The sequence below is a fragment of the Episyrphus balteatus genome, chromosome 2, assembly GCF_945859705.1.
Source record: "Episyrphus balteatus chromosome 2, idEpiBalt1.1, whole genome shotgun sequence".
NCBI lineage: Eukaryota > Metazoa > Arthropoda > Insecta > Diptera > Syrphidae > Episyrphus > Episyrphus balteatus.
In genome coordinates this window covers 69471304-69497514 of record NC_079135.1, presented here as the reverse complement: position 1 = coordinate 69497514, position 26211 = coordinate 69471304, and the positions used below count along the sequence as shown (strand labels likewise).

General features: G+C 35.1%; 1 protein-coding gene across 1 annotated transcript; it reads left to right on the top strand.

Moving 5' to 3' along the window:
• Nucleotides 1–25244: 25244 nt before the first annotated feature.
• On the top strand, nt 25245–26211 carry LOC129909507 (uncharacterized). Its single transcript, XM_055986583.1, has 2 exons — nt 25245–25424; nt 25504–26211. The coding sequence occupies exons 1-2, from the start codon at nt 25245–25247 to the stop codon at nt 26209–26211; spliced, it is 888 nt and encodes a 295-aa protein (XP_055842558.1).

Sequence of the window (26211 nt, the reverse complement as noted above, 5' to 3'; positions counted from 1 at the left end):
TATTTTCTCACTATATTAATTTTTTTATGTTAAAAGCTTACAAAAAAATTATGCAATTTTAAATTTAAACTTTTAAAGTATTTCTTCTTAAGAATAAAACCATGTTTAAATTTTTACAATGCACAAAAAGTATAAAAATAATTTATTGAAAACAATCATTTTCATCGAAAAAAGCAAAAAAAAAAACATGAATTTTTATCTCATCATCTGAAAGCTTATTGTCTTATCTCAAAATAATATATTTTGATCAGGTCTATGAGACATCTACAAAAAGAGCTAGAATTTTTTGAACTCGATCAAATTTCATTAAAAATAAAAAAAAAAACATTTATTTTTATGTTCTCACGCTATGGAATCAATTATTATTTCACCTTTCATATGACGTATCAATCTCATTTCAAAGATGCCTACAAGAGAAGTTAGAATTTTTTAAAGTCAACCATGTCGAATTTCCAGACTGAGATTACGGTACTTCCCACACTGGTGGCTGTTCGGGGGGCAACAGATCTCCACTGGTGTTTTTAGGTTTTTCGCAAGTATCTTGATTTAACATTGTGTAGCTTGTAGTTAGTTTACCGTTATGTGTGATATACCAAATGAAAGGTAATTGTACAGGATGCTCATAAAAGTTTAATAAAATTTGTATCTGCTCTTGGTCAAAAGTTATAACCTGTTGAATTCTAAAATTTTATTTAACTTTTCTGCTCTTGGTCAAAAGTTATAACCTGTTGAATTCTAAAATTTTATTTTACCGTAAAATTGTGTTTACGAAAATGATTGAAACTTCGCACACATTTAGCCGTGGTCATGGTCTATCATTACTTTATTACTTTATTACTCTATCTATTAAAGAAAAAAAGATAAAAATAAAAAACGATGAAAATCGGTTAAAAAACGGTAAAAAACGTGTTTTTTTAAAACTTGTTTCTTCCGTTATTCAGTTTAAACTCACTAAAAGATTCCAATTTTTTGCACATGTATACATAAGGCCAAAACCTAGGAGTTTGAGATTTTTTGAACTCTCCAAAAAAAAAGCTAAAAATCAAAAACCACCCAAAAATACCCATAGAAAAAAAGGTGTTTTTCAAAAATTCATATTTCGAAACGCAGAGTGTTGGGAAAAAAATGGGAAGGGTATATATCATCATTTTGTCATAGCCCCAACACGTGTACAACGTTCAAACAAAACGTTATAGCTTAGTTTAAACATTTTTTAGAATTTTTTCTTAAATGCAGTTATTCTTAAATTAGTCTCATTTATCTATAACAAAAAAAATCAACTCTCTACAACTTTGCGTTTCGATTTTAGCCCAAATTTCATCTTTCCGTTTTACCCCTGTTTACCCAATTAAATGACGGAATTTTAAAAAAATCCTTCATTTGGATTAAGCTTTAGGTTATTATCTTCCAAATAAGCTATAGAAGATTTTTGTATTTCTAATAGTTTATTTTTAATTTTTAATTGAAATTTTTGCCGCGAGAGTGTAACGTTAGAAAATGGCGTCACTTTTTTGTGGTGGCTGCCATGGTTCATCGATTTATAAGACGTTATCACGTCAAAAAAGTATAAATAGAGTTAACAAAAATTAATTACATATATTTGTGATATCCTTTAAAATGTTATCTTCATATTGATGATATGCTTGAATAAGAAAGATCAACTGATGATGATACAGCCCGATTATCCTCTTTTTATAGCAAACCAAAAATTTGTATATCAATCAGTAGGTACATATTGTTTCAAACTTTCTTTTTCTAAAACACGATTTATTTTTTTTACGATTTTGTTATTGTTTTTATTCAAATAAAAAAAGTACTAAAGTTGAATAACATTACTGTATTGTTGCTTAGTAAGTGCATATGATAGGAACAAATAAAATAATAATAGCATTTATTTTTTCAATTATTTTTTGAAAAACCAAATTTTAAAATGCAGAATTTTGAAAAAAGAACTGTATTTTTTAAAAAGCAAAAGTGTTTGTTGTTACTCCTCCGAAACGGCTGGATCGATTTTTATGAAATTTTGAACTCACATCCGGTAGGTCAATATCTATTTTTCATACACTTAAATGGTTAGGGTGGTCTGGAACAATTTATTTTTTAATTTATGGAAAAACATTTTTTTTAGTTCTGTTATTATTCAATATTGAAAAATGCATGTTACTTCATATTTTAAACATTCTAAGATAAACCAATTTTTTTTAACCGCAATTTGTTTATGAAAAATAAAGTGTTTTATTATTGTGATAAATTTTTTGTATGTTTTTTGTTTTTTTTTCTGTCGAAAAATATTAAATGTTGTATTATTTTGATATCAAATAAATCACATTTTGTGTTGTGTTTTATACAAATAATTGCAGCTGATTCAGGCAGCTTGATTCAATGCATAGTTCTCATCGCAACTTGACGTGTATTTTTTAGGGTTTAATTTTTGAAGAAATATGACGGATTTTGTTATTGCGGTTGGTAGTTGGAGTGTGTTTAGTAGATTCATGAGGAGAGAAGTGTATGAAAAATAATATGTGAGGACAATTTGGTCAGTTTTGATGATTGGAGTTCTTTGGTATCCAATGGAAAAGCGAATGTGAAATGTGATTTTTGGTATTGGTTTTGTGCAAAAACAAATAATATAGCCCAGACGAAATTTTGGGAGTGGAAGTAGGTATAACCGAAATTTGAGTATGCAGTTTTATAGCCTTATGTGTTTTATTAACAAATTCAAAAGCCTGGTAGCTTTAAATCACGGCCTTTTATTGTTTTCAAGGGATTATTAGAACGTATTATGCTTTAAAACTGCATACTCACATTTTGGTTAAACATACACTGGGCTTCGATCAAATACCAAATACGTAAAATTTCCTAAAAAGTTAATTTTTTGTTCATAAAATTCGTTCAAAACAAGATAAACAAAAATTTGTTTGGACCACCCTTACCATCTTTTAAAAATTAGATGTTGGCCGATCCTCAGACCTTCCCGATATGCACACAAATTTCGTAAAAATCGGTTCAGCTGTTTCGGAGGAGGTTGATAAGAAACACCTCGACACGAGAGTTTTATTTACGTATTAGATTTGTTATTTAGACCCGATTTCTGTTGATATTTGAAAAGCTTCACACACTACAGATTCAAAAATTGGAGATAAATACTAGAAAAGGTGAAACGAAGTCCACCGAGCCAGCTAGTAAATAAATACAAATTAGAATTTTGGAACCAGAATTTTGGTCAGCTGTAGTACAGTAATACCTCGATAATGTGAACTAATTAAAACAAGGCGTTTTCGGATTTTAGGGGGATTCACATTACTGGAACGTTTTCCAATTCTCATTGAACTGATCAAAACAATCTTTATAACCAATAAATATAACCCAAAATAATGTTTTGAAGCATTTATTGAAAAAAATATCAGAAAAAATTAATAAGTAAAATACAAGTAGGTATGCGTTTCAAAACATCAACAAAAAATCATTAAAATCGGTAGAATCAATTCTTTATTAAAGCAGCTGCATTCAATATTTCTTAAGATATGTCTAGACAAACAACTGTTGTCCCTTATCCAGGCCTATAAAGACAATTGCGTGCCCGAACTAGAAAAACACGCAAGCTTTTACAAAAGAAATTTACATTACAGAGTATAAAAATTTTCGTAGTTCACATTATAGAGATGACAATGATAATTTTTGGCGCTTCACATTTTAGAGAAATTCGCATTATCGGTAATTCACATTATCGAGGGACTACTGTATTTTCTTTTTTAAATTGTACCTATGTGTGATTATGGATCAAAATCATGGTGGTGGAAAATATGAATTTCAGTTTTTTATTTTAAACAGCATTAAATTTAAGTTTTTTTCTTCTTTATAGATTAAAATAATAGGCCTGTATTATTTGGACTCTGAATAAAAAATGTAGTTTTACATACATAATTTTGTCTGTTTTTGTGTTTATTTTTTATTAGAATTCAACACAAGAATATAAATTTTTATCAACAAAATACTTACCAAAAACTATCAAAAACAGGTGTATATGACATTCTAAAACAGAAAACTGATTTTTTTTTTATAGAAATTGGTCCTTAAACAACGAAAAAAGTTATATGATATATTTGATTATAAAAGCATTTCTATATTAACCCATTATGGTCTGAAATAATTCAGTTTGTAAACTCGATGAATATTTTACTGTAAGAGCCCCCGCACACTACAGACTTTCTATCGGCCGATAGTTTAGTCGGGTTGGGTTCCTAGTGTGCACACAGGCAGCCGGCTAAAAAGTCGGGTCGCTAGGAAATATTTTAGTTTGAAGGCAATTGTGTAGCAAAACAAACTTTTTTTTCGATCAAACAAACTTTTTGATCGGCCGATACTTAATCGTTGTAGTGTGCGCATTCTCATACATATTCATTCTGATTAAGAGACCGACTAAACTGTCGGCCGATAGAAAGTTTTTAGTGTGCGGGGGCTCTTACCCAGCCGACTATTTAATCGCCTGCCTATGCGCACACTAGGAGCCCAACCCGACCAAACTATCGGCCGATAGAAAGTCTGTACTGTGCGGGGACTCCAAATCGATTAATATTGCACTGTAAATTTTGATTGTTTATTTTTTACACAATTTATAGGTATTGTGAAACTCAAACGAAGTTTTGAAAATTAGTCAAACTTCGCGAAAGAAGCCTTATTGCTTTTTTAGATAAAAAAAATTAAATGCATACATATGTAGGAACTTTTCAGGAGTTCATTTTATAACTGAAGAAAGATTTCCATGCCCACGGACAAAAAAAGGGTAAGTTCAAATTAAAAGTACATAAAAGGTGACCATATCTAAAATAAAAACCGCATAAGGTCTTTATATTACAAATTTTCATATCAGACTTTTCAGTTCAATGTACTTTTGGAGTTGACATGTGTAGGGGGAAGTGGTCACCCTTCGTACACGGTCACCCTTCGTACAGTGAGCTTAAAACAAAAACTAAACGGTATTCAAACACGTGCTGACTAGTGTGCATAGACATAGTAGGCGCCGAGCTGCTAGATAAATTTTGAATCCTAAGTGCAACGGATTCGGCCGCCACAGGACTTTTAGTGTTTTTTAGTGCTCTGAGTAATTTTTTTATGTACATTTGATGTCATGTTGTGTTTAAGTTAAGTATGTTTTTGGCTAAACAGTAATGAAGAATTGTTGTTTAAAGTGTTAAATTTGTGTTTTAATTATAAATATTGCAAAATCTCTGTACATTTTTTCAAAAATCGATTTTTCTGCATTATGTACAGCTTGGGGAGCATTCGTACAGTCAAACATGGGGCACATTCGTACGCAAACGCATACGTATGCCCGCCAGTAAATTTTCTTGAGCAGATAACAATCAAAACACGGAGTTACAGTTTTATTGAAATGAAATTAAAACCTCTATAATAAGTTTTTCGCATTCTATAGTAAATTAAGGTTGGTATTTTTATATATGTAAATGATAATTTGTTTCAGAATCGTCGAATCGCGAAAAATTAAGTTTTTTATTTGTTTTTGTTTTTTTCTGAGTCAAGTTCAATTAATTAATAAATTAATAAGTAATTAAATATTTTAAAACTCAAATTTGGCATTTGACAAATCAAAAGTTAGTCAAATTAACGTTTTAAATATCCTGTACGAATGTACCCCATGTGCTGTACGAAGGTACCCCACGGGTGGGGAGGATTCGTACAAAAATCTAATCCCAGTAAAATGGCTATAACTATTTAAGCCTTTGACTTATAAGTGTCAAATTTTTTTGTAAAGTGTAATAATATACATATTACAAATAAAGTCCATTTTCGCGAAGCTGGAGTGAGTAAATAAATAACTAAAAATAAATAAGTAAAAACTGTACGAAGGGTGACCACTTCCCCCTACAATGTAAATTATACAAAACTGATTTGCTGATGCAATATCACCTTGTTATTGAATTATCAAAAATTTTAGTTTAAGTCTTTCAATTTATTTACGAGTATATTTCATGAATCATCTAAGTACCATATTCTTTGAGAACAATAATAATAAATTATTATAATACGATTATAATCGTTATAAAGAATAAATCGTGTTTTGTGAGAGATCGCGTTTTAAATCAATATTTGACGGAATGATAACCATATTTTTGGTTTTGTATAAAAAGAAGATCATAAGTCCTAACCATCATCAGTCGATCTTTGTTAATCAAACAATAAGAGAAACATCATGAAGGTAAAGAATTTCTAAAAATCCAACATTCTTAAATCTATTTTAACATTCGATATTTTTATTTGTATATTTTCAGTTCTTTATCCTATTTGCCTTGTTCTTTGTTGCAATCAGCGCAGGTCGCGTTTCTCAGGTTGTTGTTGAAAAGACACAAGGACTAGCTGTTCAACCAGTTACAATTGTTAGGACTCAAGAAGTTCCCGCTCCAGTAAAAGTAATTTCCGTTCCCGCTCCTGCTAGATCCGCTTACTGAATTGGTTAAATTATTTTTTTGATCTTGGTTAAACTACCCTCGTATATGTTGTCAATAATGAATTTCAATTAAAAATAAATAATAGTTATGTTTATAAGCAATTTAATTTATGCCGTTTCATTTTGTACCTACTTTTTTTTTTACAAAAACATAAAACAATGTTTTACAAATCTTTTATATTGAGAAAACTTTAAGGGGAATGTCACAACTCAATTTCAAAACAAGTAAGATATTACACACTGTGTGAACCTAGACCAGCAACAGTTTAATCGGAATCGGAACTTTTGGAACTTTTACTACAACCTTGACAGTGAAACAATTCTCGTAATTGACCAGCTAATTTCAAATCTAGAGCCACCAAAATTTCAGCGACAAAAAAGCCCTATGTGATATAGCTTAAATCGTCAGCAACTCTTTATGGCGATTTGAGTAAGCTTGAGATCTTAGAAAAACTCATCACAAATCGGGGGGTGACATTTACAAACTTAAACTTTTTTTTTGGTGCCATGGCTTATCATAGGTATCTTCGAGATAAAACGTTATTTTATTGGGTCAAACACACTTATTTCATCCCAAGATATCTCGGGCAGTGAAAAAGATATCGCAAAGACTTAAACCAAAAACCTTGAAGGCTTGTGTTTTCTATCATCGTAATGTCATGTTTGATTGTTTTCATTCCCTTCCTTTGAGGATAATTCTAAAATAAAGTCGCTCTTGAGGATTGGATGATAAACGGTGCACCGCCGATAGTCATCAGAGTCTGGATAATAATATAAGGTAATGGTCGTAGCGCCACCTAGCTCTCAGAATTGTTAAATCGTTTTTTGATAATCGAAGCATCTTTACATAAGTTACCTGTGTTTTGTACTGTCAATATCAATTAAAGTACCGATATCGAAAATCTGACATGTTCAACATCGTGAACACTGAGGGATAAAACAACTTAAAATCAAGGGCGTATACAGGATTTCTTCTTGGGGGGGTCATGCCAAATTTTTGTTTACAAAAGTTTTTATAGTAGGCATGAACTTGAAAATGTGCTATTTGAATTAAAAATATTAAAGTTTCTTCGTTTTGCATTTCGAATCGAACAGTTCCGAAGAGTTCTAAAAATCAAAAACGTTGTGTGATTCGTTTGCTTTTGTTTAGGTTTTAGCCTTAAGTCTGACCAATTAAGACCATCCTGTCCATAAAATACAGTGTAATGTATAGGGATAGGATTTTCATGCACTTAAAAACGAAAAATATGCGCTTAAAAATAGAAAATATGCACTATAAATATGCATTTAAGGCCACATGAATTTGTAAAATATCAATATTTCTTTAAAATTATAAAAAGATTTTACATAACTCTTATGAAATCTATATACGAAACCGTTTCCGAGTTCAAAGATGTAATTTTTTGGAAAGATTGGGGTTTTCTTAAAAAAAAAAAAAAATAAATAAAATTGCAGAAAATTTACTCTTAAATAATCCAATTTATCATTTGATCGTGTTTTTTAGGAGTTTGGAAAACATTGGCTTTTCAGTTTTGCACAGCATTTGCTTACGTTTTTGACTTTTTTTCAATTGACTTTCAGTCACTTTTAGTCAAAAATTTCAAGCGTGTTATTTCGTTATTTTTGCCAATTTTTGCGAAAATATGCACAAAAAACATGCATTTATTTCCAAAATATGTCAAAATATGCAAAAAAAAATGCAAATAAATGCATAAAAAATGCAAAAATATGCACTAACAATTGATTGCCATTTTAAAGGAAATCTCCTAATTCGTATACATAATTCGTTGCCATGCTTCCAAGATGTTCCCATGCATGGAAACCCGATCCCTAGTAATGTACAAGTCCTTCGATTTAATAAATTTGCCTTTAAACAACTCTGCATTGTTTTTCGCTAGTCCAGAATTATTTTACAAGTTAAAATAAAAATCATTTTTATTAAATAACACTGGTAACTTTCGAAATAATTGTCTTCCTAACCTCAGGCAAACGAATCGCAAAGTTTCGCAAAAAAAAAAAAAAATGCATTTGAAAATGCATAAAATTGTACGCGAATTTGTATTTCCTTTAGGACGAGGGGGTTACAGGATTCAAATACTTCTGTCAAAATAGTAAAGACAAAAAATATTTTTAGCGAAACAGAAGATATTAAACAAAATTATGCTAGTTCAAACGGCAATATTAATTAAAGAAATTCTTTAGATCACTTCCTACTTAGGATTTTACAATATTCGGCTCTGATTTCGTCAGCTTTCAGGTATTTATCAGCGGTTTAAAATATAAAACATAAATTGATTTTCGAAGGTTATTTTAAGTGACCTAAGCTTGCTTAAATATTTAATTTGCCTTTAGACAAGGTTGCTTATATTCAAAACTAAAAAAATTATTTAGATTTTAAATCCATACAAAACTCTACAACACAGCTTAACTTGTAGCCTATCAATGCCTTACATCATCGAACGAAACAAAATAATCCTAATCCAGCATAGTGGTCGCTAAAAATATGACCACATCTCCAAATATCGGTAAATAGTTGGTTTGAATACCGAAAATTTGTTCACTTTTCATTTTCGTTCATGTTCTAAAACTTCTACATTTTGAAAATCATCGTACTTAAAAGAATTTAGTAGCACATAACAATTTCTTGTTTTAGTTTTGAGTTCTTGACCCCGTGACCCCTCCCTTTATACGCCGTTGCTTAAAATCAACGAAAACCACGTTGATTCAACTATTTTTGAAGTTATACTTCTTATGGGAGGGTGAGTATGAAAATTTACTTTTTGACAAGAATGTCAAAGGGATTATGACGCGATCACCCTGGGTAGCAGGGCTGTCGTTTCACCTTTAGAGTAGGCAGTACTTTAGTATTTAAAAATGCAGTACGCCGCAGTACGGCAAACATAAAACACACAACACGTTGCAAGTTACATGTTTCATGTGCATGTGGCAAGTTGTATGTGGCAAGTTGAGTGTGGCAAGTTGCATGTGGCAAGCTGCGTGTGGCAAGTTCTAGTGGGAAGTTGCATGTGACAAGTTGCATGTGGTAATTTCCATGTGGCAAGTTGCCAGGGTTGCAAAAAGCTCACATTTCAGCTCAGCTCACAGCTCAGCTCAAATTTGAGCTAGCTCACTTTTGAGCTAGGTACCATAGCTCAGCTCATTTGAGCTGAGCTGAAAGTGAGCGCCCCAACTTCCAACGCCTATATCTCGGAATTTTGAAGAAAATGGAAAAAAATGTTTTGATGCCAAAAGGTAGCGGGGACTCTAACATACATTTGGGTACAACTCTCATCCCTGTAGGTCTACGCGTTCTCAAACCGGGAGAACTTAAAAGTAAAAAAAAAAATACGCACGATTCTGAAAAAATAGGCATGATGTGGCGGTTTAACATGGAAGGCGATTTTTTAAAAGTCTGACAATGTGCAAAGCGTAGGCCCATGACACAAGCTATCATTTGGCATCACTCCCAAAAATTGCTCTCAAACGGTTTAGCTTCCAGGAGCGTTCAAAGATTCGGGGATTTTTCGAAACAAAATTTTACCTCAACTTTCAAAGACGATTTTCTCGGAATTTTGAAAAAAAATCGAAAAACCGGATTATACCACTATCGGGTAGCTTAGAATATAAGCTTTCATATGGCACCACTCCCCTGTCTCTAGATCCAAGCGTTCGAACGCCTATATCGCGGAATTTTGAAGAAAATGAAAAAAAATTTTTTGATGCCAAAATTTAGAGGAGACTCTAACCTACATTTGGGTACAACTCCCATCCCTGTAGGTCCACGCGTTCTCAAACCGGGAGAACTTAAAAGTAAAAAAAAAATTAGGCACGATTCTGATAAAATAGGCATGATGTGGCGGTTTAACATGGAAGGCGATTTTTTTTTAAATCTGATAATGTGCAAAGCGTAGGCCCATGACACAAGCTATCATTTGGCATCACTCCCAAAAATTGCTCTCAAGTGGTTTAGCTTCTAGGAGCGTTCAAAGATTCGGGGATTTTTCGAAAAAAAATTTTACCCCAACTTTCAAAGGCGATTTTCTCGGAATTTTGAAAAAAAAAAAACAAAAACCGGATTATACCACTATCGGGTATCTGAGAATATAAGCTTTCATATGGCACCACTCCCCTGTCTCTAGATCAAAGCGTTCAGCTCCCAGAAGTTTTTTCGCGCCTCAACTTCCAACGCCTATATCGCGGAATTTTGAAGTAAATGAAAATAAAATTTTTGATGCCAAAAGGTAGCAGGGACTCTAACCTACATTTGGGTACAACTCCCATCCCTGTAGGTCCAAGCGTTCTCAAACCGGGAGAACTTAAAATTAAAAAGAAATAGGCACGATTCTGAAAAAAAAGGCATGATGTGGTGGTTTAACATGGAAGGCGATTTTTTTAAAATCTGATAATGTGCAAAGCGTAGGCCCATGACACAAGCTATCATTTGGCATCGCTCCCAAAAATTGCTCTCAAGCGGTTTAGCTTCCAGGAGCGTTCAAAGATTCGGGGATTTTTCGAAAAAAAAAAAATTACCCCAACTTTCAAACGCGATTTTCTCGGAATTTTGAAAAAAGTCGAAAAACCGGATTATACCGGAATTCAAATGAGCAAGTTCCATGTTGCTACTTCTTGTGCTGAAGCACACACAATTCTCATAAAATTACCATATCGCACATTTTATGCGCAATTCATTTACTTTCGTTAACCATCAACCGTACGTTCTGAACCGCACAACATGAGTAAATTTCACAGAATAAATTGAAAACTACATGGACGCAAGGAGGATGAAAGAATTAATTTATTGTTCACTTGATAAAAATGTAAAAAAAACTAAGTGTGGATTATTTACTTCATAATAGAAATTAAAATTATCAAATAAAATTAATTTACATAATACTGAATGAGAAGTATAACTTCAGTCGCGTGTACATGTGTACACATACTCTTTTTTCGGAATGAAAGTCCGACAAAAATAAAAAAATTTCTTACGTTGTGTCAATTTTAATTTAAAGATGTTTTATGTTAGTTTCTTCAACATTAAATCAACATTGAACATATTACATTTTACGTTGCCTTTTTTCCCTCAGTAAAGAGGTTGCAAAAGTGCTGGGCGAAGAATTGGTTCATTAAGTTTTTTTTTAGGTAAGGTTTTTTGGAGATTATCTAGAGAGGGAATTGAAATTTATTTCGGAAAAAAATTATCGGCAGGTACTTATCATACCTATGACCAAAAAAGAAAAAGTCGTTTTTTTAATAAACGGCTTTAAAGATTTTGAAATATAATACATCGCAAATTAGATTCTCCTTATGAAATAAAAAATTGAACTGTTACTAACGGAACCAATCTTAAAAACGTCTGCATGATTTCTAACTTTTTCGTTAACCGATTTCAAATTTTATTTTTGTACCTACATAAACTTTTTAGTTCAAATTTTTTTATGGATTTTTTAAATAATATTTAAATTTTTTTGGAAATTTGATTTTTCATTTTAGGGCCAATTTTCAATAGTCAGTTAAACAGTCAGTTAGTAGGTACTTATTCTCCAGATAGAGAAAAAAATCAAATTTTCAACAGTCAGATATATGTAGCTTTAATAAATATTTAATAGAGGAATGAAACTATCTGCTTCTTCACAAACGAATAAAAATTATTCTAAGGAATAATCTCAACAAAAATATTGTGTCAATTGTCAAAGCTGTTTTGAAGAAAATGGGCAGGTTCAGAAACGTTAGGGACTAAATATTTAGGTAATTTCTTGGTCTCTGATTGGTCAGCTGTCTAAAAAATTCTTCCAACTTAGGTAATTTTATTGGAAAGCTGACTGGAAAGTTAGGCAAGAAAATTTTACCTAAATATTTAGGAAAGTTTTTTTTGTCAACATGACAGCTGATTATTTTCAATTATAGAATTACGGTAACAGAATTAAATCTATTTGTATGAAAAACGACTGAAAAGTGCATTATCGGTTGTAACTAATATTAAAGTGAATTGAAATTTGGTGTCTGCCCCTGGCGCTCTGTAAAATTTTCAAGTAAATTTCGAAATTTGACAATAATGGCGTATCCAAACTTCCAAACTAATTTAGTCAATTTGCTCAAATTTTCGTTCGGAAAATGACGTTGCCTAAATATCTAGTCCCTAATATTTCCTGAACGTTCCCAATATCGATAAAAATACAGCGGAACACAAAAAAAAAAAAACAAAAAAAAATTAGGTATGAATAAAAATGACGTTTAATTTTTAATAGGTATTTTTGAATTTGACATTTTCTTTTGTTATTCTGTAGAATAGATTTTTCTTTATTGAAAAATTCAATGCTGTTATCTGATTGTTTATTAGACTAATAACTGTTTATTAGAAGATTGAAAAATCGACTCTTAGGGCCAATTTTTCAATAGTCAGTTAAACAGTCAGTTAGTACTTATTCCTAAGGATAGAGAAAAAATCAATTTTTCAACAAGCAGATATAGCTTATTCCTAAGAATAAAACTATCTGCTTCTTTCGGAGACGAATAAAAATTATTCTAAGGAATAATCTCAACAAAAATATTGTGTCAGTTGTCAAAGCTGTTTTGAAAGAATTTAAAAAAAAAAAATACAGTGGAACACAAGAAAACAAAAACAATCATGAATAAAAATGACGTTTAATTTTAAATATTTTTGAATTTGACAATTTTTTTTGTTATTCTGTAGAATAAATTATTCTTGATTGAAAAATTCAATGTTTTTATCTGACTGTTTATGAGCCTAATAACTTTATTCGTCGAACAGTTAACTGACTGTTTATTAGAAGATTGAAAAATTGGCTCTTAGGGCCAATTTTTCAACAGTCAGTTAAACAGTCAGTTAGTACTTATTCTCCTGATAGAGAAAAAATCATTTTTTCAACAGGCAGATATAGCTTATTCCTATGAATAAAACTATCTGCTTCTTTCAGAGACGAATAAAAATTATTCTAAGGAATAATATCAATAAAAATACTGTGTCAATTGTCAAAGCTGCTTTGAAATAATTTTGACAAAGAATACAGAGGAACACAAGAAAACAAAAACAATTATAAATAAAAAAGACGTTTAGTTTTGAATATTATTTAATTTGACAATTTTTTTTTTGTTATTCTGTAGAATAAATTATTTTTGATTGAAAAATTCAATGTTGTTATCCGATTGTTTATGAGCCTAATAAATTTATTCGTCGAACAGTTAACGGACTGTTTATTAGAAGATGGAAAAATCGGCTCTTAATGGAATACCATTTTATTTTTTAAATAAATCGGTAAAAATTCAATAGGTAAAAGAAATTAAATAGAATTTTTTGTTCTAAGGCCAAAACCACTTAAAAATATGTTCTTGCAATTTAAAAACAAAACACAATTTGAAGTTTTTTTTTGTTTATATTTTCGTATTCAATTAAAATTGCATAAATACGCTTACAATTTTAGGCAATTTTTACTATAGGAACAAAAAGGTGAGACTTAATTTTATTTGATCACAAAAGTTGGCAGAGTTTTCTTGTTAAAAAGTATACCCGTTTCCAAGAAACTCTTCTGCTAGGGCGATACAGATGTTAGTGTACCAAGTTCTAAAGTTTGGTTCTAAATTTGTATCAGTTAAATTTTGATTGTTGACTTGGCAATTTTTCAAATACCTTAAAAAATCGGTAACTAAGAGAAAAATTGTCAAGAGAACAATAAAAATTTAACTGATACAATTTTAAAAGAAAAGTTTAGAACTTGGTACACTTTTACATCTCAGTACTTTCTTTACCCTCATAATTTTAACGCAGGAGAACTTGGCTATTTTCTTTTAATTGTTATGTTTTTGTTGGGATATAGGATATAGGTACTTTGCTTGCCCCGGAATCTTTATAGCTCTGAACGGAATATTTCTAATTAGTTCAGGATCAGTACCATTCGTAACACCTACGGTGTAGTGTGCCTCTGATATGAATACCATGTTACTGTAGCAAGTTACAAGAATTATGGAATCCTCGAATTTTTTCGAAACGTTTTCGCAAGTTAACGCCATTAATATGCTTCTGTTTTCTTTGGTTAATCTACTTTAACTATTACATTGATCTTCAGTCTTCTAACCCAAGGACTCTTTACGGAAAGTTCTTAGATGTTATTGTGCATCGCTAGGGAAAGGATGCGATGTTTCACAAAACACCAAAGGTCTTAGAACTTACTTCAACAATGTATAACAGTATCCGATTATTATTCATAAAATCAATTCTGTACCAAAGCATCAGTTTTCCGACTACATAAAGTTTAAGTGACCACTTAAGTTGCAACATTATAATCAGTTACTACAACGATATTCACATAGTCTATAGCGAATCATATTCCAGCCTCTATGCACCATTATGATGGACCAACCCAACAATTAGCAATTGATTAAGGAAATGATATTATTATCTCACAAGCTCATCTGCCCCTCCTATATAGATACAATCTCATCAATCATCTTAATTCGCGACTCAATTAAGTTAATGTAGTAAATATACACGCGACTATACATCACTATGAAATTTACTTAAACAAATAATAAAAGAAAACCACAAATCCAGTAAAAGAAACAATCCCATAATGGCAACTTTTCTATTAAATATACGAGTAGGTAACTGGTGGTTTTTCTCACAGTAAATTCATAAATCTATTTGTATTTTGTTCGTTTGTTTATAGCATAGGTTCCCCTCTGAATTTCTTGTAAAAATCTTTTCAATGGTCTTTCGTTTATACAAAATATATTTTCCAATACAAAACTATTAACCATACCATACATACCGCGGAAGCACTTTCAGCCGACATAAGCATCAGTTTTTTTTTTTTTTTTTTTCTGTTATGTTTGGCCATGTCGTCGGTCGTTTGGCCGCGTCTTCGTCGGTGTCGGTCGTAGTTATCATCAACCAAAAACCTGAAGATTCACTTGGATTTCATAACTATTTGTGCAGAAAACGGTGGTGTTTCTGCACATCTTGCTTCTCTCTAATGATCCTCTATCTATTCGAGGTCTCTAAAAACAATATTGTACACTGAAAAGAAAGCAAACTGATAGATCAGTGATATGTGAGTAGAAAGACAGGGTTTGAAAGTTTTCAAAGCTTCAGAAAAAATAAAAATGAAAAGGACACAGATGCAATGCACACTTTGTACATATTCGTATTAAGATCATTATCGAAAAGCAATGCGTGATTCAGTAAAAAATTTCCATATCGCGTTATTTTTTGATTTTGACAATCCATTTGATTTTTGTTCCTTTAAACTGAGTGTGAATTATATTATAATTCTATTATTTGGCTGTGGTTGCGGTATAGGTTCGGCTGTAAAAAGCTTCCATATAGATGAAAACGTTTTTAACATACATAACCTGCTGCGTCAAAATAAAATCATCGAAACCGAAGCTGTTCGATCTGGTTCATAAATAATGTCCCTTTTTTTAACTTATGTACTTTATTAAAATATTTCAACGTGTCTTAGCTTTACTTAAGACTGCGCTACAATCCATTATGGATTAGGGCCTTAACCAAAAATCTTCTTAAACCAATAGCACCTACGCTTAGCAAGCTGCCACCATTTATGTGCACTCGCAAAATTATTAAAAAAAAACCCCTCATAAATCTATCACGAACCTCAAGAATCTGTACCAAGAATACGGCAGCATATTGGTAACCTTGAAGATGAGTTTCTTTTCCAAAGTGAGCTGCGGCTATGTTAAGGTTAGGTTAACGTGGCTATCAGCAGGAGAGCTGATACACTAAGACCATGATTGGTCCGTTGTGATACCACAATGGGTGCGTTCACGTACCGATCAAAGGGTATCCGGATACCTTTGTGTTGTTGTAATCCCATATAAAATCGTACCTGATCGTAAACATGTGTTCACAAGCAAAAAAATCCAAAGGTATCCTAAAAATTTTTGGATTCTCGTGTATCTTATGGGAGATTTGAAGAACAGCTGATTCGTGTGCGTGAACACATCCAATGAATCTTTGAGATTTGTTCTTCCTATTCATTGAACCATTTAGAGCTTCTAATAAAGAGAGCGAGACTACCTATGTGTATAGGTAGTCACAGGGGCGTACGCTCACAGAGGCGTACACACCATTGGGGCACTGCCCCTGGGCCCCCGTCAAGTCCCAGGGCCCCGAATAGAGGGCCCTGCACAGGAGGCAACATTTTACACATGAACGAAGCAAAAAGTTAAGGTGTTTAAAATGAATCACTTCGGACACAAGAGAGACAAATTATATTCTGCAGTTTAATGTAGCCAACTACATATTTATTTCATCTAAAAAAAAAAAAACAAAGTAAATAGCTTTTTTGAAGGAAAGTTTTTATACCTATTATCTTAGAGCTCCAAAAAAATTTACTTGAATAATCTTAGAGACCAACGAATGATACATCAGAGACCCCCAAAAAAAAATAGTAATGCGTACTACGCCACTGCCACACAGTGGGACGAATGTATGGAAAAATCGGCATTTCTAATATCTTGTGTTTTAGTGACTGAAACTATGCAAAGTTGCATTAAGACGTCTATTTACACCCAAATCTATGAATTAAACATGAAAACCAGATAAATCGAAACGTTTAAGCCAGGAAATTCATTTTTATTTAATTAAAAGAGTTGAGCAGCGAACCTTTTTTTTTAGGATTTTCTTTTTATTATTATTTTTTCTTTTCTTTTAAATAATTTTAATTTATGTAAAATAGAACTAATAACACTGGTCAACAAGGTTTTTGCCACAAGAACCAAAATATACTTTTCTAGTATTTTTTGGAATGCTGAATCCGAATCTGAAGTCAGAAAACTTTGATTGGCCTTCGTTTTTAAAATATTACCGTTAGAAAATGTCAAAAAACGTAATTTTGGCTGTTTTCGAGGTTCTGTTTTTATATGCGGTAATTCATTACAAACAAATTTGTAACGGTTATTATAAGAACAGATATTCTTCTTTCAAAAACTGTTTAAATTTTCCCGATATCTCTTTTATTGCCCGAGATATTTAAAATTTAATCAGCGGTCTTTGAATCAAAAACAACACTGGCCAACCAAATTAAACTTTTTTTGCCACAAGAACCAAAATATACTTTTCTGAAGGTTTTTGGGTTGCTGAACTCGAATCCACAGTCAGAAAAATTCTATTAGCCTTCGTTCTTGAAATATTACCGTTATAAAATGAAAAAAAAGGTTTTTTTTATAACGGTTATATTTCAAGAACGGAGGCTAATAGAATTTTTCCGATGGCAGATTTGAGTTTAGCAGCTCGAAAACCTTGAGAAAAGTATATTTTGGTTCTTGTGGCAAAAATTCTGTGACCAGTGACTTGAACTTTAGATTAAGTTTAGTTTCTCTTTGGCTTATTAAATGAAACTTAAGATATCTCGAGCAATAAAAGAGATATCGGGAAAATTTAAACAGTTTTTGAAAGAAGAATATCTGTTCTTATAATAACCGTTACAAATTTGTTTGTAATGAATTACCGCATATAAAAACAGAATCTCGAAAACAGCCAAAATTACGTTTTTTGACATTTTCTAACGGTAATATTTTAAAAACGGAGGCTAATCAAATTTTTCTGACTTCAGATTCGGGTTCAGCACCCCAAAAAATACTAGAAAAGTATATTTTGGTTCTTGTGGCAAAAAAAAAGTTAAATTTTGTTGACCAGTGTAATAGTATAGATAATAAAACACTATAATTTGAATATTCAAACAAGATTTTTTTCTTGATTCCATTAGAGGACACTTTCCTGAGTATAAAACCATAAAAACCCCAGAGAGCCTTTTAGGTGTAAAAAAGAAAATCTTAGGTAGGTAGGTAGAGATGGCGGTCAAAGCAAACGAGCTTGATGACCCAATTAGCGCAGAATGCGCCGTTTTGATACCAAAACTCATGGAACCTATGATGGATTTATTAGAAGATAGAATTTAGATTGATTTTAAGAGGAAAGACAAGTGTTTAGGAACTCCTAAATCCACTTTGTTGAGTTGAAGAACGAGATCAAGTCTTTGATCTTTGATTCTGATATGTTATCTATGTCATTAAAGAATTCACTCCCCAGAGAAAGTGCTCTATATCTAGCGAGGGCCGGACATTGGCATAGAAAATGGAAGACCGTTTCTTTTTCTTGCTGGTCCAAACAGCTGCGACAGCAAGTATTGTGTGGTATACCCAACTTTGCTGCATGTTCCCCTATCGGCCAATGTCCTGTACACACCGCAACGATTCTGCTAATATCTTTTCTGGGTCTGGAGATTAAATCATTGGTTTTGGATTTATTATAAGTGGGCCATATTTTCCTAGATATGACGCAGCTATCTAAACTATGCCACCTATTATTTGCTTTTTTTAAATAGTTTGAGAAGATATTGCCCTTCATGACTCCTATTGGAATGTTAACTGCTTCTGCTAGCGACTCATGAAGGGCCGATCCTTGCCTGGCCAGTTCATCTGCCTTTTCGTTGCCCTCAAAACCACTATGTCCTGGGATCCAGACTAGAGTGATTGTGAGGCTTTCGCTCAGTATTGAGAGTTGCTCTCTGCACTGCTGAACCAGTTTGGATGATGTCATGACTGAAGAGATTGCTTTTATAGCTGCCTGACTATCTGTTAGTATAGCTACATTCTGGGTTTGATTTAAATTTATTCTTAGTACTTTGCAAGCTTCCCTAATTGCGAGTAATTCTGCTTGAAACACGCTTGCAAAATTTGGAAGTCGAAAGGATTTTGAAATATTAAGGGATTCATGATAGACACCCGCACCGACCCCACAGTCCATTTTTGAGCCATCAGTGAAAATACAAGTGTCGAAGTCTCTCGTCACAATTCCATCTTCCCAGTCTGTCCTCAACGGGAAGCTGACCTTACAATTCCTTACAGTGTTCAAGGTAGGAGTGTGATAGTCGGTAGGGGTCAGAAACATATCTGATGGTACTAAATTAGTTATGTCACTATGACCAAAAGGTTTTACCTTCCAACAGCCGGTTTCTTTTAGCCTTAATACGCTACAAGACACCTGGTATTTGACATGAAGGTCTATGGGTAAAAGGTGCAAGAGAACGTTTAGAGCCTCAGTGGGGCACGACCGGAGGGCTCCAGTCGTCCCTACGCTTGCCGTTCTCTGGATTTTCTTAAGTTTGTTGATGTTGTATGCTTTACTTAGAGCAGGCCACCAAACAATGGCGCCGTAGGTAAGAATGGGTCTTACAACCGCTGTGTAAGTCCATAGAATCATTTTTGATTTAAGGCCCCATTTTTTCCCAAAGGTTTTACTGCAGGCATAGAAAGCAATGCTCGCTTTCTTAACCCGCTCTTCTATATTTAGCTTCCAGCTCAGTTTAGTGTCCAAAATTACACCTAAATATTTTGCGCTAGAAGAAAGTGATAAGATTTGGCCGTTAAGCTGAGGTAGAGGGAAGGCAGGGATTTTGGTTTTAGTTGTAAAAAGCATCAGTTCCGTTTTACTTTGATTAACTCCTAGGCCACAGCTTGTAGCCCAGTTGCTAACTCTTCTCAAAGCCGTGTCAGTGATCTCACTGATCACGGGTAAAAATTTTCCTGATACAAGTACAACCAGATCATCCGCATATGCCACTGCCTTCACTCCACTTCTCTCAAGCTTCACGAGGATATTGTTCATAACAAGGAGCCATAAAAGGGGGGAAAGAACGCCACCCTGAGGCGTACCCCTGTTGACGCATTTATAACAGTGTGAATTTCCTAAACTTGCTTGAATTCTTCTCTCTTTTAGCATTGAAATAATCCAACTTCTGATGTAGTCTTCTACTTCAAAAGTCACTAGGGCCTCGAGAATAGATTCGGTTAGGACATTGTTAAAAGCTCCTTCTACATCTAAGAAGGTAGCTAGGGTATATTCTTTAAAATGGATCGAGTTCTCAATTGTTCGAACGACTTCATGGAGGGCTGTTTCCGTAGATTTGCCCCTCATGTAAGCATGCTGCGAACTCTCCAAAGGACATCTTTTAAAGATCTCTCTAATATGGGTTTCAAGAATTCTCTCCAAGGTTTTGAGTAGAAAAGATGTTAAACTGATTGGCCGGAAATCCTTCGCGGATTCATGCCCTCTTTTTCCCACTTTGGGAATGAAAACCACGCTTACTTGTCTCCACGACTTGGGCACATGGTTAAGAAGAAGGCAGCCTTTAAAGATTTTTTCAAGCCACGTAACTGCTATCTCTTGCTGCTTTTGTAGCATGATAGGCAGAATACCATCAGGGCCTGGAGACTTATATGGAGAGAAGGTGCTAATAGCCCAGGCTATATTTTCTCTTGTTATCAGGGAGTTAACTTGTTCTGCCGTAACTGACAGCAAAGTGGGATTTATGTTCACTTCAGAGGTATTGTCTTCACACCCCGGAAAATGAGTAGTCATCAGTAGTTCCAGGGACTCAGCTGGAGATATAGTCCAGGATCCGTCAGGCTTTTTAAGGAATGAGGGATTGGTATGTTCCCTCGATAGAACTTTGCTAAGCCTGGCGGAGTCCTTTATATCTTCAATGGAATGGCAGTATTCCTCCCAGCTTTCTCTTTTGGATGATGCTATAGTATGCTTATAGACTCTTAAACAGTCCTTATAGGGTTGATAGAATTTGTGTTTATGGCAGATGTTGAAGATTGTTCTAGTCATTTTCCTTAAATTAGACAAGTCTTCATTCCACCAAGGAGGAAAAGTTTTGCTACTATGTCTTACCGGGCACGAAGCCTTGAAGACAGTGATCATCGATCTTTCAAAGTTCAAAACATTTGACTCAAGATCCGCAACCGTATCTGTACTCAGATTAGGTATGCTGCGTAGCTTTGCGCTAAAAATTTGACTGAATTTCTTCCAGTCAATTCTTTTGGGATTTCTATAGGGGGTTGGGATTTTGGTTTCAAAATTAAGTTGGAAGAGGATCCAACTATGATCTGAAAAAGATTTTAAGGGCGAAACTCTCCAATTTTCAACCTGCAAATCGGAGCAATTATTTATGAGAGTAAGATCCAGTACATCCTCCCACCCTTCATAGTTACCCGAACTCGGGAAAGTGAAGGTTGGAGTAGTACCTCTATTGCAAATAATTAGGTTATTTTCAATAATATAATCAAATAATGACTCACCTCGTTCGTTGATTTCTGAACTACCCCATAGTGTATGCCGCGCATTTGCGTCACACCCAATGAGTAGGCTAGTCTTTGATGTATTGGCTTCAGATGTCAGTCTGCGTACCTCATCCGGCGGTGACTGCTGGTCATGTGCCATGTACGCCGAGGCCAAAAGTAAGCTGTCGGTATTTGAACCCTCTAATTTAATAACTGTTAAATCAGAGGTGCTAAAATTGGGACACAAAAAAGCTTTTAAGTGTTTTTTAGCTAAAATACATGTTCTTGGCTTACCTTGGTTCGAACTGACGGGCTTATAAAAAAGGTCATATTGGCTGTCTCGGAGGCCTCTCACTTGAAGGCCATTTACCCAGGGTTCTTGGATCATGCCCACATCGAAGTTTTCCTCCCTTAGGAAAACTCTCAGGTTATCTGAGGCACATTTCGAGTGCTTCAGATTAACCTGAATGACGCGCAGCATGTTTTTAATTCGTGAAAGATCCTGCACAGTCAGTTACCGGCACCTTGCCGGAGGTCCCAGCCTTTTTGGAGACATCGTCAACCTCAACGATATCCTCAACCAGGTTAGGGTCCATTTCCTGACTCTGCAGAACCTTAATTTTGACATTCCTAATGCCAAAACGAAGCTTATAATCGGCTTTATCGAGAGCCCCACGGCTGACTTCGCAGATCCTCAGAAGATAAGACGCGCTGTTCTTTTGCGGTTCCTCAGTCTTAATGACTACCCAGTCATGCATCGGAATCAGCGGGTTTAACCTCTGAAGACTACGAATCAGTTCCGGTCCACTTGGCTTGATACTCATGAGGGGCAGCCAAATGCGAGCAAGCGGTTGTCTAGGTATTTCCTTAGCTGGGATAAGCTTGAGCTTCAAGCCATCCCATTTATTGCTGATCTCAGCAATACTTTTACTAAGGAAACCCCTAGAAAACTCATCCTCGCACTTGATTACCCTGTATCCCCTGAGCATCTCACCAGAGTCAAAACTCGGGTAGGGTCCCTCAGTTGCTGTTAGGGTATAAAGGAACACCATCTCAGAGAGCTTAGCCTCGATGGAGTTCCACACTGACGTCAGAGCTCTGTTGTCAGTGGAGAGCTCATCTACAATCGCCACTTGAAGATCGTCTCTGACAATCTCACTTAAAGTGCGCGATTGCGCCGCTCCCTGAGGTGGTGTTTTCTTAGTAGTGCCGCCGGTTTTAGATCTCTTCTGAGGAGGATTAGCTTCCTCACGAGACCTATTTCTCTTGACGGTCTTTTTTGGCTCAATGAGAAGATTGTTGTACTCTTCAACAATCTTCCCATATTTGATTTTGTCAGCGGCATCGTTCTCGTGGGGAGTTCCAGCTTCCTCATTTTTAGCAATCTTGCCAAGAATGAAGGAAGCCCTCTTGAAATCCGCTCTACGATGGGAACTCGCTGTTCGTTTCTTACGATGGGTAGCATCGCTTTGGCTGGCTTTGCTACCCGAAGGCTTTATTGGGTTTGGTACGGGTCGAAACACAGGGGTACTATGGCTGGTACCACCTGTATTTCCAATTTTTGAAGATTGCTCAGAAATGCTAGTGCCTCCAGCATTAACTGAACAATCGACGATTGTTTCCTGGCTCGAGGCCAAAAGTTCATCCTCCATATCGGAGGATGTAGTAGCGTCTGTTTTGTCTTTTCTGTCCATATTTGAATTTGATTTATAAAAAATTTGAGTCCCACGAGTAGGTCGGAAAGGAAAGGTCAACCCCGGCAGAGCCGATTACCGGGGCAAGGCAAAAATATATGACGGACCCTGCCAAGGCGTCCGAAAGAGCTCGTTCGCGACTGGTTTGTCCCCCAGCCTTCCATTTCTTCGGCACGGATTATGATAGCGCTCACCCCACCACTGAAAATTAGGAACCTTGTATCGATGGTAAAATTGCATTTCTGGTTGTTTAACTATTGAGGAGTTAAGGAACAACACAGCTATGCAACCTTACCTTAGCTGATCCCCATCTTGCCAAAAACGAACAAGATAAAAACTGTGGTGATCATTACCGCCCGGCACCCACTAGGAGGGTTTGATACAAGGATTTTTGCCGAGCTAAGAAAATCTTACTTAAAGTCAAAAAAATTTTTTTTTTTACCAACACTTTTAAAATCACTTATAAAAACAAGACTCAACAAAACAAAAAAATTTATATTGTTAAATATTAATTTATATACCTTGATGAGTGTTATTATCCATTATTAAATTAATTTTTTACCGCACAAAAAATTTTGGGAGTAAGACAAATTACAACCTGATTTTCCACCACCAAAAACAAATTAAACTAGACAATGTTTAGCACTCTATAACTTTTGCACTAATTAGACAAGCCTTATATTCAAGCCTTTGGAAAAAAGTACCCGTTCCAACGCCAAAATTTTGTGGGTCTTCCTTCTTGGAATGGAGTATAACCTTATTAGAAACTTTATGAGTTGAATTTCAATAGTCTCTGCAAGTGAATAGCATAGTTTGAAGGAAGAAAGACTGATAAATAGGTTGCTGTGACAGGTGTGGCCGTAAGGTTTGGTTGTCCAGCAATATGATTTCCTGAGCCACTAAAACTAAGAATTTTATATGGAATTTAAGAAGTTAAAGGCGTAAGATGACGCTAAGTTCATCAGTTGGTTAGGAACGAAGTGCCCGTTGTGCCTTTCTTACAGCTCTTCAATTCGCTCATTTGATTTGAGTGTTGAGCATCATACTATCGATTCACACAATTCAATTTCTATTGGTAGCTCCGTTTTTTTTTTACCAAAAGTACCTTTATCACAATCAACATATATTTGACCTTGGTTGTAACGCCTAACGATTCTTAAGTAGGAATACTATCCAGTCTATGATATATCCATCTACTTCCAAATCATCTAGTTCTTCTAAAATCGAATTTGTTATGATGGCTTACAATTTCCTGAATGTTTGATAAAAACAATAAGGTCTCGAAGATATTTAAAAGATTTTCAAATTGCTGACCGTTTTGGAAATAATAACAAAAATGTCACATGGGAAATTTTTGGCTGAAAAATCAATATCTGGATGCTTTACTTAAATCTTATTTTTCTTCACAAACATAAATAGACTTTCAGAAATGTAATTTTTTTTTCGCAGTGTATTATGATGCACATCCGATTGTGTGCCAGTTGTTGTTTGTTGCAATTTTGCGAGGTTAATCTACTGAAGCCTGAATCATTGCCGTGTGAGTGAGTCTATTTGAATATGGGTGAACAACAATATTACAGACTCTCCTCTTCCAGAAACCTCATAGATTATGTCCAAACAATCCGGCAGGCAGGCACAAACCCTCCGATCGTGTCTGTGCGCTGCCTGTCTGATTACCTGAGTCTAAGTATCATGAAGATTACAGGTGATGTTACGGCGCGCGACTAACGGGTGGCAGAGGGCTATAGGCACTAGGCTATAGTGATGGCATACATCTGGGAAAGCAACGAAAAAGAGTTACTTATGTACTTTCATTTTCGATGTACCAACAAAAATAAATGCTATATGTACACATAAACATAATATCGTAATGCTTTTAATGATGTGAGTATAGAGCCATCTCTAGCGTCATCATAACAGACACCAGAAGTGAAGAGTTATCTTGGTTGTTTGCCGGCAGCAACCTTCCACCACCCCAAAGCATGGCCACCTCCAATTTTATGCTGCAAAGATTTCCGTCTGCGGGTTGCACAGTTAAAGGTATAAAAGAATTGGATTATACCCAAAAAGCCATCAGTTGGTTACTTGCGAAGGAAAAATTTAGTATATCCCAAGGAGGAGAGTTTGGAGTTCAAGACACGTTAAATATTGTGGATATGAAAGTACGTTTGGTGGATTACGTGATTTTCGCTTTGAACTAACGGTTACGGATTTTTGTTTTGTTTTGTTTTTTTTTTATAGGCTTTTATTTGTTTGCTGGTCCTTGGAGTTGCCAGCGTGGCTGGTAAGCCGGGTGGAGGCGGATGGTCATCAGGAGGAGGTGGCGGTGGTGGAGGCGGAGGAGGATGGTCGTCAGGCGGAGGAGGTGGTGGAGGAGGGGGTTGGTCATCTGGAGGAGGTGGAGGTGGCGGGGGGTCAAGTGGGGGAAGTGTGCAAATAATCAAAATTATCTCGGAAGATGGTGGTGGAGGAGGAGGAGGTGGTGGAGACTGGGCATCAGGAGGTGGAGGTGGCGGAGGAAGTGACTGGTCATCCGGAGGAGGAGGTGGTGGTGGCGGATGGTCTGGTGGTGGAGGAGGTGGCGGCTCAGGAGGTGGTGGTGACATCAAGATCGTAAAAGTAATAACCCTTGGTGGTGGAGGCGGTGGAAGTGGAGGTGGCGGTGGTGGCTGGTCTTCCGGAGGAGGAGGAGGTGGAGGCGGAAGTGACTGGTCATCAGGAGGTGGTGGCGGAGGGGGCGGTTGGTCATCAGGAGGAGGTGGCGGTGGTGGTTGGTCATCTGGAGGAGGGGGAGGCGGTGGTGGTGGTAGCTCAACAAAAATTATAAAAATAATTAAACTTGGTGGTGGAGGCGGTGGAGGAGGTAGTGGAGGTGGCGGTGGATGGCAATCATCTGGCGGAGGTGGTGGAGGAGGTGGAGGATGGCAACCTTCTGGTGGATGGGCTTAA